The sequence below is a fragment of the Actinia tenebrosa genome, unplaced genomic scaffold (assembly GCF_029948245.1).
Source record: "Actinia tenebrosa isolate PJP-AT-01 unplaced genomic scaffold, QUT_ActTen_1.0 PGA_scaffold0__85_contigs__length_37466705, whole genome shotgun sequence".
Taxonomy (NCBI): Eukaryota; Metazoa; Cnidaria; class Anthozoa; order Actiniaria; family Actiniidae; genus Actinia; species Actinia tenebrosa.
In genome coordinates, this window is record NW_028292569.1 from 23,806,644 (window position 1) to 23,819,988 (window position 13,345).

General features: G+C 37.9%; 2 protein-coding genes across 2 annotated transcripts; one reads left to right on the forward strand and one right to left on the reverse strand.

The window, feature by feature from the left end:
* Positions 1-3,708: 3,708 nt before the first annotated feature.
* Positions 3,709-5,487, reverse strand: LOC116301538 (uncharacterized). The gene has a single exon (XM_031710614.2). It carries the CDS (start codon positions 5,327-5,329, stop codon positions 4,592-4,594), a length of 738 nt encoding a protein of 245 aa, XP_031566474.1. The 5' UTR covers positions 5,330-5,487; the 3' UTR covers positions 3,709-4,591.
* A 1,752-nt stretch (positions 5,488-7,239) lies between these two features.
* On the forward strand, positions 7,240-12,569 carry LOC116301537 (growth hormone-inducible transmembrane protein). Its single transcript, XM_031710612.2, has 6 exons — positions 7,240-7,518; positions 8,616-8,869; positions 9,592-9,691; positions 10,103-10,300; positions 10,845-11,016; positions 11,836-12,569. Exons 1-6 carry the CDS (start codon positions 7,341-7,343, stop codon positions 11,918-11,920), a joined length of 987 nt encoding a protein of 328 aa, XP_031566472.2. The 5' UTR covers positions 7,240-7,340; the 3' UTR covers positions 11,921-12,569.
* Positions 12,570-13,345: the final 776 nt, after the last annotated feature.

Consider the following 13,345-nt stretch of genomic DNA (forward strand, 5'->3'; position numbering starts at 1 on the left):
CAGGCGATCTGGCGAAGGTTTTTTCCAATGTGAACGAACAGGATCTATCATTTCAAGACTACGTAGAATGCGAGAACAAGGCCGCGTAGAACCTGATTCTGAATTATGACACGTCTTTCCATCTTGCCTCCTGTGTAGAATTTGCAGGTTCTCGACTGATTTTTTTCGTCTTCGTCCAAGAAAAAACCAAAGGATGACGACTCCAATTAGGAGCAATCCCCCGATGACGAATAAGACGCTTTTGATCATGACCGATAACTAAAAAGGAAAAAAAAAATCAGTGCTTAAGACCTACTTTAGCGCGAGCACCCAGCCCTGGCGAACACTATGTACGTATACGAATATGCATGGTGTTATATTGAAAAGTACGAAAAGATCGAGAAATGGTGAAGAATTGACTATTCAACAAAATGATCGATATACTTATCATCTTCCTCCCAATTCGCGCTTTTTTTCTTTTATGATCCGTCATTCTCACTTGTCTTCTATCCTTCCTTTATTTTTCACCCGCTCGTTCGTTTGGCGCTTGTTCGATTTTTACTACTACAATCCATACAATCATATGCCACTATTTCCCACTATTCCCCAAATCTGAACCTTAGAAACGGATATTTTTTAGATAGATACTTAGCGAGTGAGGCGTGACATAATGAGTTTTTGCTGTGTTATGAAACAGCTACCATCCCTCAGTTTCGAGTCGATAAAATTCTAAAACTCTGTTGCATAACAATATAAGGTTTACTGTCGTTTATGTTTGTTTGTCTTAGGTTTTTTAAACGTTTTACGTTGGGTTACCTACATAGAAGAACAATATCTAGCCGACTGAAGGATCGCAGAATAAGGGTAGTAGTTGAAATCTGAACCTTACTGAACGGAAATAGCCTCGTTTATCGATCGGTCCGGCCCAGGGAACAAATTCTAAGTCAGTTGGTTGAGTAGCAGAACAATGAAATTAGTGCATGTCTACAATAATTGTCTGTTAAGAAGAAGACGAAAAATCTTTTGATTCTTATGAATTACTATTTTCGCTATACTCACCGCTTCTATACTGTTTCTTAGTTAGCTTTCACCTTACGAAAATTCTCTCGTTTGCGAACGGATCAATTGGTACGCTTTTCCTTTCGATTCCTTCCGCCTAACTTTTAGGTCCAACTTTTAGGTTTTGATCAGAAACTGACTGTATGTAGTTTTCGTGGCATATACTTTGATCTACAACCGACAAGTGGAAATAAAAATATGAAGCAAAGTACAACGAGAAAGACTATATATAATGAAAAGGCCCTTGTCGTTCTTCTCACCGGTGTTCACTCAAAGGAAAATGTTAATTGATTTTTACGGTTTGTTCTTAACGTATCGTAGGATGAAGAACTAATTAATCTATGTCAGACAACTCCCTGGACTTAATTATAACGAGCTTTGCTTTGCTTTTATTCGAAGCCTTTTGACGTCAGTAATCGGGGTAAACTGAGGAGGTTTTCTAGTTATGTAACTCGTAAAAAGCATATACCAAATTTTCAGAGCGAGTGTTGCTTTTACTCTGTGCGTTTCAATGTGCTGTCATTAAAAAGGACATTTTTTTGTAACGCACTCACAAACGGTACATGGCAAATTTTCAGAACGAGCTCTGCTTTCTTGTAGTCGTTCATTTAATCATAGTTACTCTGAGTTACTGAACGCGAAAAAATGTGACATTTTGATGGTGCGTTCATTACTAAATCCATATTTTATTTCGTAAACTTCAATGATGTTCCTTAATTATTTTGAAGTATTTTCCATAAAAGAATTAAGAAAAATCTTAAAACAGTCTTGACTGTGTCTATAAAATGTGGGTGTGATACTGACAAATGTATTACGTGTCATTACGCGCGCTGTTTTTTTACCCTCTGTACTAATGACAATGATAATAGCTAGATGGTAATGGCACTAGTGGTTAACTGCATGGGAAGGTAGTGGTAGAACTTGGTTAGAAGTGGTAGTGTTAAAGGTGTGGGTATTTGTAATAGTTGCATTGGTTTACTGCATAGTTATAGTACTACATGGTATAGTGGTAGGTTGGAATAGCGCAGCGCACTGATTCTAAAAATAGCTTAAAGATTCGGACAAGCATTGCATTCTGTTTAACGGCTACGAGGATTATACGAACCGATTTTACTATTTTTACTTAAAGCTACAATAATAACCCATGTAAACTAAGATCAACTGCGATCGGCTGTGAAAATTATCTGCTGAAAGTAAACTTGTAAGTTTGTTTGTCCGAATTTCGCCTTTGTCTTCGTTTTTATGACGTCACGGTTGCGCTGCGCTATTGGAGAAGTGTTAATAAGGTAATAGCTATTGATGGGTTGCAAGCCGTTCCCAATAGAGTTAAAAGACAAAAGCATGGCGGCCATTGTGGTGCCGTTAACAATGGATGCTAATGAGAAATCTTTTGTTAAATGGTACAAACATGGCCGCGATGACATAACGTGCAAACGAAGAATAGGTGGTAATAGCACTAGTGATGGTTGACTGGGGAAGTGTGGTTGTTAAAGGAGTTATTGGTTGTGGGAGAACTTGTTTGGAAGTGGGAGCGTGCATTGCTAGTGCTAGTGCTAGTGCTAAATCTAGGAATTGGTTGGAAGGTGGAAGTACTTAGGAGAGTGATAACAAGGTTATGGTGTTGGTACTAGTAGAACGACGACGATGGCAGTGATTGATGGTGTTAGTATATATGATCCGCCTATAGCCAGATAGGGCGGAGAGTGGAAGGGTTGAAGGAGTGGTATAGATATAGGTTGGCAGTAATGGAACCGGATGCAGAAGTAAGCGTATAGAGCTAACAGTATAGAGCTAGCAGTAGTTATAGGTAAGAGTTAATTACCGAGAACGGAGGCAATAAGCCATATACGTCCCGAGGGGTGTATAGGCCTTATTGCCGACGTTCGAGCTAATTAAGTATTTTATTTATCAATTGAGAAGGTTTTCTATCAAATGTTGCTCATTATGAATGCAAAGTCTATATATATATAGTTATTAACCGGGTTAATAACTAACTATATATTGACATCGCATTTATAATGAGGGTTATAACAAAAATAAAGCCTTGTGAGTAACAAAGAAAACCGTGTCAATTGAGAAATAACCGGTGATACCGCACTGGCCAGCTAGTAGCGCGCAGATGTCGGGGGTTTCTCGTAACAACAGCAAAAAAAAAAAAGAGTCGTTGCAATCAAATTGGACTGCACCAGACGCTATATTTAGCATCAAAAAGATAAGCATTGTTGGGGTCTGTGCGAGCCAGTAAATAAAACGCAAGCAACCTTCACTATATCCGCATCAATGGACTCGAGACGCCGAGCTGAACAAAACACTCGCATGGACGTCATAACGTCTGAACCACTACATCAACATCTTCAGTTGCTATTCAAAACAGAATCTCAGTATCAGCTACATTAGCAGTGGAAAGTGGTCCTCATTTAATCCAAAAACATTTACATGCAATTCTAAAGCAAAAGGAGATAGATGAGCGGACCTTAAGCTTTTATGGCGGAGGTGGGGGGGGGGGGGGGGGGGGGGGGGAGGGGAGGGGTGCACGTGCACCCTGTGCTCCCCCCTGGCCACGACCTTGACTAGGGTTTCTATGGCCAGTTGACGTGCAGTTTCATCTTTCATATAACTCTAGGTCCAGGGACCCAAAATTTCATAGGTGGCCTACGGACGGACTAACCATGGTCTTGAAACAGGCTTTACTAAGGGAGTACCTGGTACCTCGGCAAAACAATTCGATTTGTTAATATACAATTTCATAGTACTATTACAGTGGTAGCCTCTATCAAGCGGGCACCCTTGCGACTTTGTCTGGCGTACGCTTAATAGATGCGTCCTTTGAATAAAGAGTTTGTTTCAACATTAGATATAAGAAGAAAAGTTTTGGAACAAAAGCCTAGTGTCCGCGCTTAATAATAAAGGGTGCCGCTTTGATGATGAGTACGATGAGTGAACATTAAGTCATGCAAATCAAACTGTGGCTGATTTTTCTTGCTAGAATATATTTGAAATAATAATTATAATAATTATGTATACTTTAAGGTCTTAATATGGCGTATAAAAAGTTAATCAAAGTCTTTTCTAAAGAAGTCAAAAAACTAAACAAATATACCCATTGTTTGTCTAAGCTTCGTACAAGTGAATTCAATTACAACTCGAAGCTCACATTTCAGAATATATTTTTTTAAACTTTACTACAAAAATCATGATCATAACTATTATTTTACGCAGACCCTGTACTCCATAAGTGAATCAACTTTATGCTGTAGAAATTTGGCGGTTGCGTAACGATTGAAATTTAAAAAACTACCTAATTATTGAGGCTTAGATTCAGCACTGTAATTCATAATATAATGTATGTTAAAAATCCATATTGAATCCATATCTTTTTGCCAGCGTAATTTTGTATATCAGCTGAGCTGGTCTTCATGTTATTGCTATACGAATACGGTAAAGTATGCAAACCATTGTCAGAATTCAACGGACTAAGTAGAATAAACTTTGTAAAACTTTGAGGAATTTGTTCGGTAATAACCATGAATATAATGAAGGAAGAAAGACAAGTTCAAAAATCACTGTCGAGCTCTGCCAACGATTGCCTCATTTCTTCTTCAATATCTCGCTTCTTCTGGTTATACTGTAGTATTTCGGTCTGTATTTGGTCAGAGATTCGCTCTAGTTTGACACATTCTCGTTCAGCAGTGTCGGAACGTTGTTGATACTGCTTTACTTGCTCATCCAAAAATTTAATTTTTTCCTCGGTTTCTTCTTCACGCTCGTACGTAATCTCTTCGTTTTCTTCCAGCGATTTGACCCTTTGTACAGCGTCTTCTACCTTCTCTTGCAGTTCTTCTGCTCTCGACTCCAACACGTCTCCTTTGCTTAAGGCTCTGTCGAGATCTCTTTTCAAAACTACGCATCTACGCTCTGCCTCGGTAAGTTTGTCGCTTGATTCCTTCTCGGTGTGCTCCATCTCCTTCACCCTGGCTTCCCACTCTTGTATTTTCTCATCGCCTTCCATTTCAAAGTCCTCTAACCCTCTCCTTGCTTCTTCATGACTATTGGTCTTATTCAATTCTTCATCTAACTTTTCTTCGACCTCGGCAAGCCTGTCTTCAGTTTTGTTCAAGTCTTCAGTCAACAATTTAATTCTCCTCCTGAGCGAGTCTGCTTCGTTTAATTGAACTTCTTCGCGAGATAGAGCTTCTTTAAGCAGACCTTTGGCTTCGCTTTCTCTTTCTTCCGCATCATCGATGTTATCTTTGATCTTCTGCATCTTTTCCTTGATAATTGCGAGAGACATTTTGATGTTTTTTGCGCTCGATTCTGAGAGTTTATTCGTATGCACGGAGAGTCGAATCGATGCTAAGCTTCAGTGAGGGGAGTGACAGGTCTAGGAGCCGAATCAGCAGGGCTCAGGATGCAATGCAAATAAAACTTGCTTAATTATAAACCACAGCGAACCTAATGTAAGCTTTGGCAAACAGACACCTCACCGTATCTGTCAGTTATAATAAAACCCCTCAATTTCATTGGTTAAATTTATTTACCCTTGGGAGCAACTATCTCTGACATAATCACCTAAAAACAATAGCACTCCAAAAACGGTGCCTTCAAAATTAATACAACTAAAGCGTTCTGTATGACATTCAATTTTTGGAATATCTCGAAATCGCTGCCCATGACTCGAAAGTCGTTCAAGCTTATGATGAGTTGCCATAAAAAGACAAAACAATTCTTATGTATGGATTTTTTGCAAGTGATTTAATTCCGTTGTTTTGGAGAGTTCTAGATACCGCATGCCACAGTAGGAAGCGATATTTCCACATTCTTTGGATGGCAATACATATTCATGCTAAAGAGTTGTTCGTGTTTAATACCACGAGGTCTAGTTCGCCATAAATCCATGACGTCATAATCCCTCCATCACATCGCTCACAGCTGGATCACAATTTTTTGAAACACTATGCCAAAATTAAGAACACCCACCGTCAAAGTACAGATTTTCTTTCTTCTTTTCTTTTGATTTTTGACTGATTTTGGCGAAAAATTTGAAGATTTTTGAAAGTATTTATAAAATTTCCTATTGTTATCGAATACTGTAGTTGTGGAGTAGAACTTTGCATGGACTTGTGCCTCTCATATCGTGGGCATAATGACTGGAAGTGCCAAGTTCGTGACAGCTACACCTATCACATTTCTTTCCTTCCTTTCCAACATTTATATCGCGTATCGTCAGCCACGAAATTATTGATGATTTCAAACACCGATAAGGCTCTATGACAGCAGTTGAGTAATCTCCAGCAAGATCTTATCCTGCCAGACAAACATAAGTTGTATTTTCTTCCTTTAATTAATTATAATTTTGGGTCTTAAATATGGCATATTCACCGCTGGCAGCTTGACCTGACCATATTGACGTGTCCTCTGAATGACATCCAATAATGCACACAGTTTATCTTTCACAAAGGATCGATTATTATTTTCTTAATCATCTTATAATTTTTGCTAAATATTTTCTTCACTCGACAGGAGTGTAAATCCAGAGGTCCCCCACAACGACAAAAACCAATTTTTAAAGTATCACAAAATGTGTCCACTAATTGATTCATTAACAGATAAAACTACGACACCTCTTCACCCAACCCAGATTGATCTAAATTGATGGTTTTCACGTCGGCCATGTTGGAGGAATTTAAAAAAAGAATGTCAATGAATTCTTTTGTTATATCCTCCAACATGGCCGCCGTGTCATTTGTTATTTAATTCTATTGGGAATGGTTGAAAACCATCAATAGATGAACTGGTGGAGAGAACTGGGCTGAGTGTTATTATTTTTAGTGGAGAGCAAGGTTTGCCTGCTTGGCCAATTATAAATGAGGGCTCGAGCGGAGAAACAAGGAATTCCTGTACACGTTCTCAATACACACCTCAGCGGTGCAACTCCAAAACAAGGATAATCTAACACGTGGGTAGCCTGCGGTAATGCGATATTCTATGTCTCTGTTGGGCAGGAGGATATAATAAGACCTTCATGAGAAAGCATTGAATTCCTCTGAGTCATGTTTTTTGTTTTTTCAGATTACCTCTCCCTTCCATTTTGTTTTTTATTTCTTTCAATTTAACAATAAACAAAAACAAAAACAAAACAAAGTGCTGACTCACCATGAACAGCGGTATCCCATATTCGTCATGCGTCATGATGTAAGCATGATCATTTATTACGCAGCTTCAAAATAGAAAAAAAAAAATTCAAATGAGAAAAAGTTTTCAACCTTTCTAAATTAACTGGCTATTTTTACACGAATATAACAATGTACAGTGCTCGTATAATAGCTAACCGATGTACATCCAACTTATGGCGAAGTCTTGGGCAAAAATCGTCGAGGAATACAAGTATTTTGAACCAGGTGGGAAGAAGATCCTTTCAAACTGAAGCACGAAGTGGTTGGAGGACATGGGATGCTGTGCAGAAGGCACCTGGTATAACAGGTAAGGAGAAGAAGATGCCTTACTTTCTTGTAACTGTTTGTCTTGATGTACTTTCTGTGTTAGATTTGTAGAGATTTTATTGTAGATATGTGTTTGATGTGTTGTTATTGGATGTGTTAGGATTATGTAACACTGGGGGAAAAAGCTATTAATAAAACATCCATGTGATTTAGAAAACTACCTTGGTTTTTAACACTTTTTATCTTGAAACCAATCTTGAAAGCAATAATGTTAAGAGTATTACTTTTACACTAATAATAATATTTGTAATAGTGGGAAATATATAATTTGGAGTGATCTTGATACAATTAAGGAACAAAAAACCTGCATGCATGTCTCTGTTCTGTAATAAAAACATGATGGGAACCGTATTAAAAGCATGAGAGAAGCAATGTGTTGCCAAATGGTTCTTCTACTTATTGACTAGGAGAAACAGCTCCCAGAGTTGGGTAAAGGATCACACGCGGATTTGATTAAAATATAGATCTGACACGACCTTCTCCTGTAAAGCCTCAGTGGCCGAGCGGTTGAGAGCTCGTCTAGCAAATGAGAGGTCAGTGGTTTGAGTCCCACGAGAACCCAAATGAGGCAGATTTTTTAGTCTGCTTATACACTCGATGTAGCATACACTTAACATATAGCTCCAAGAGTGTTTACATGTATATCACAATACAGATACATAAGCAGCTGTTTTATATTGCTTTTACTACCAAAATCACTCAACTGTTAGTACTGCCAAAATATGTAGATCCAGAAATTATCATTTCAATTCCGCTGAGTTAAGTTGTTTCAAAATCAGTTAAGTTGGTTTAAAAATCTAACCTGTAGCAATTAATACTATATTGTCTTACTGGTATTATTGGAAAGCTCCGGTGTTGTGCACTGCTTATTTGCCACCTCTCACCAATGCATTTTGGATCGAGTCCTGCAAAGCTTGGTGTCCTATGTGAATAGAATGTTTGTTGGTTCTCTTCTGTGCTTCAATCTCTGAGCTTTCACTTAGTTTGGATCCCAACCCTGTTGTGATTTACCCACGCTGTGATACAACAGTTAAAGCTTAATAGATTGTCTTAAAATATAATCCTATTTATTATCAGCTGAAACAGTAGGCCGTGCAGTTGTTGGTGGAGCAGCCCTAGCAGGAGTGGGTGCACTCTGTTTCTATGGCCTGGGATTATCAAGCAATATTGGTGCTATAGATCGTTCACTAATGTGGCCGCAAGTAGTCCGGGATCGTATTCGATCCACTTATGGTTACTTCGCAGGAAGCTTGGCTTTGACAGCTGGTGCTGCTTATGCCATTAGTCGGAGTAGAGCTGTGCATACATTAATGAGAACAAGCCCTCTTCTGGTGAGTATACATTGATGTTCAACATTCTTCAACAACTGGGTTCAAACCATTTACTCTTATTCTTGAATCACTGTTCATGGTCTTTAATAGTTGGCTAAAGAAATGGCCCTTTCTTGGCTAACATGTAAATTACAAAAGAAATCACACTTTTTCTCGGTGGAATTTGTGACATTTCTTTTGTAATTCCATGTTAGCCTCACATTCCAGACAAATGACATTTCATACCTAAACTACTACAGTCCTTTTCCTTTGAGAATACCAAAACAATAGTGAATAATAGCACAACAAAAGAAGCTACTAAAAAGTAACTCTGGAAATGTAGGTATAAAGTGTGGTCATGCTTGAGGTCTAGTGTTAATCCATGTTTGATCAAGGCAGCCAAAAGGATTCATTCAGAATTATAATCCATAATATTGTAGTGCACTTGTTAAAATTACTGATTGATTGAGAGCAGTGCTTCTCTCGTGTGCTGCCAATTCCCAGTGCTTTATGACTGCAAACAGCATATGTAAAAGTTTTCTATTTTTATATTACATAGCTATAGTCAAAGAGATTTTTAAATGGTATTTAAGCCTTTCCACTTAGGTTATCGAGTCCTAAGTGACCAGGGTGAAATACCATCTAAACCAACATGAGTCCCAATAGCTCATGGTTAGAGCATCTGACCTGACTAGCATACCTAAGAAGATAGTTAAAAGTCATTTTCTTGTTTTTGTTTGTAGTTTGTTGGTGGAGGAATGGTTGCAACAATAGCATCATCTATCTTATGTATGAGTCTCCCTTATGCACCAGGACTGAATGGAAAACACTTAGCATGGGCAGGTCAGTATCTAGGGGGTTTGAAAAAAAGGAGTAATAAGATATAGATATTGTACAGGGCTAAGACATGATGACCCACTACATTTAGACTGATCTACATGTGACTAGTCAAATGTGATTGGTCAATAGGAAAGACCTGAGAGGTGTTTGGTCAGACATGACTATTTGACACATCAGATTGATCTACATGTGGCCAGTCAATGTGATTGGTCAAGAGGAATGACCTGAGAGGTGTTTGGTCAGACATGACTATTTGACACATCGGACTGATCAGCATGTGGCCAGTCAATGTGATTGGTCAAGAGGAATGACCTGAGAAGTGTTGTGCACTTGTCAGCCATCATAAGAACTGCATTTGTGGGTAGATATGTAGGTCTTGACCAAACTTTTTTTTTTTTTTTTTTCCCTCTACAGGTCACAGTGCACTGGTAGGGTTGATTATAGCACCCATGGTACTGGTTGGTGGTCCATTAGTGCTCCGTGCTGCTGTTGTCACTGGTGGTGTGGTGGGTGCCTTATCACTTACTGCAGCTTGTGCACCAGACGGCAAGTTCTTGACCTGGGGTGGTCCCTTGGCTCTTGCTCTTGGTGGAGTGTTCATGGCATCTCTTGGTAAGCTGCCCTTTCTTCTTCTATTTTCTACTTCAACATCTTCTTCCTCTTTTTTTTGTTCTCCTGCTTTTCCTCTTCATACCTCCTCATCTTTATCATCATCACATCATCATCATCATCATCTTTATTGTCATCAGCCACCATCATCATCATCATCATCTTTATCACCATCATGACCATCATCATCATCTTTATCATCATCAGTCACCATCATCATCATCATTTTTATTGCATCATCATTATCATCATCATCATCATTATATATCATCATCATCATCTTTATCATCATCATCATAATCATCATTATCATCATCATCACCACTATCATCATCTTTATCTTTGTAAAAGAGTAGATAAATGAGGGCAGATGTTTTATATTACATTAATGAAATGAACAAAACATTTGAGCTGGGCATGTATTCTATCTGATGTAAACAGGATTTTTCAACCTTTTCCTCCAATCAGAGCATGCATAGAAGTATCTCAAATGCTTAATAAAAATATATATTACATGTATATATTATATTTCCTTATTATTATCCAGGTACATTGTTCCTCCCAGCCACGTCAGCTGTTGGTGCAGGTCTTCATGCCGTCACTACATATGGAGGGCTGGTTGTGTTTGGTGGCTTCCTGTTGTATGATACCCAAAAGATCATTAGAGTAGCTGAAACACACCCGACCTATGGTGCAAGACCTTATGATCCTATCAATGCGTTAGTGTCAGAATTTCTATCTTATTTACTTATCCTGTTTTTCTTTCATTCTTTCCCAAAACTGCTCACAAATTTGTTATGCAACGTTTTTAGTATCTCTTGTATCTATCACTCATTGGACAATTGTCCAGTAAAATTGGATTCTTGACCTTTACATTATTTGGCTTGGCTCAGCACATTTCACCACAATACTAATCCTTTAGGAAATACTGCGTACTTTTTGATCAAACGTCTGATATTACAATGACAGAAAAGGGTTTGTACCTCTAGACTTGCATTTTGACAAGTGAAATGTGCTTCTGTCCTGACAAATGACCTGCTTATCAAAAACATAATTTGCAGTCTACTGTATGTTATCAGAATAAAATATTTCCAGGGACAATTTTTTATCTAAAAAAGATAAGGAATATGGCTTAGTGCACTGCCAGTAAAACAGTAGTTTTTTCTTTCTGAAACAGAGGATTTCTGGTCTAAATTGGGTATAAATGACACCATGAAACCTTACTAGTGAAGCTTGGGTGGCGTAGTGGTGAGAGCCCTCAACCTGAGTGTGATTCCCGTACTCTGAACTCTGTGTACTCTGCATCATATGAATAGAGTTGTTAGTTAGTGTTTCCCGTGCTTTGAGAGTTTTTCTGCTACTTCTCCATTTTTCTTCCCTCCGAAAAAATCCAATTAAAATCGGAATCCACTTGAAGAAAGGCCATTCATTCGTTTGTTTGTTTGTTTGTTTGTCCGTTCCTCTGTACGTCTGTCTGTCTGTCATAATACACCAAAGTATTCCAGTTTTTAATAAAGGTTCCTTTTTATTTCTTTCAGATCCATTGGTATCTACATGGATACAATCAATATCTTCATTAGAATCATGATAATCATGATGTCATCTAATTCAAGAAGAAAATAGACCCATTAATCTAACCTGGAGTAAGAAGTATGCAGATAACAGAGATGGAGTGTTCTGGAATTAGTTCCAGTTTACAAAACTAACAATTGAACTTGTATTTATGAAGTAATGTTAAGAGATTTAAGAGAGCTGTTGTAAATTCGTTTGTTGCTTAGACTTACTTGATACGTTTATTCACTTGATTAATTTCAAGCAGCATCTTGATTTGCTATAACGTTACTGCTTTCTGGTGTTCAACATGGCAACCAACGTTTCGTAGCAAGTAAATAACCTATAGCCCACGCATTTTGCCCGAAAATGGCCAGAAAAAGACCTATTTTCCATCCTTCATGAATAATGGATATATCTAGAAAAGGTGTGAAAATGGTCCAAAATTGGTCAAGACCATTTTTTGGCTAGAAATGTATTTGGAAAAGGTGTTAAAATGGCTAACAATTTAAATTGTGAATTAAGCTTATGTAGTGAATAGAATTTTAAACAATGCAGGATTTTTTTCAAGCTAATTAAACCACGATTTTAAAACGCGTTTCACGCAAATAAAATATGATCAAACTTTTTACTACAAGTTTATGCTGATAAAAATTCTGGAAATAATTGACGAAAAACGAAATTCAATCTTACTAGAAATAAACATTATTTTCTTCAAAAATTTAATGTGTTTTTCATGTGTAGCGTGCGCATGATCATTGGCTATAGCCCATACTAAACGTTTTGCATAAAATGGCCAAAAATGACGTATTTTGCATCCGCCATGAATAATGCATATATATGAATGAGGTGTGAAAATGGTCCAAAATCGATCAAAACCATGGGCTATACCCTTGCTTTTTGCCCAAAAATGGCCAAAAATGGCCTATTTTGCATCCACCATGAATAATGCATATATTTCGATGGGGTGTGAAAATGTTCCAAAATCGATCACAACCATGGGCTATAGCCCATGCTTTTTGCCCAAAAATGAGCTATTTTGCATCCTTCATAGATAATGCATATATTTGGATGAGGTGTGAAAATGGTCCAAAATCGATCAAAACCATGGGCTATAGCCCATGCTTTTTGTCTAAAAATGTCCAAAAATGACCCATTTTGCATCGTTCAGAAATAATGCATATCTTTGGATGAGGTGTAAAAATGGTCCAAAATCGAACAAAACCATGGGCTATAGCCCATGCTTCTTGCCCAAAAGTGGCCAAAAATGACCTATTTTGCATCCTTCATAAATAATGCATATATTTGGATGAGGTGTGAAAATGGTCCAAAATCGATCAAAACTATGGGCTATAGCGCATGCTTTTTGGCTAAAAATGGCCAAAAATGACCTATTTTAGCATCCGCCATAAATAATGCATATATTTGGATGAGGTGTGAAAATGGTCATAAATCGATCGAAACCATGGGCTATAGCCCAAGGTTTTTTTCCCAAAA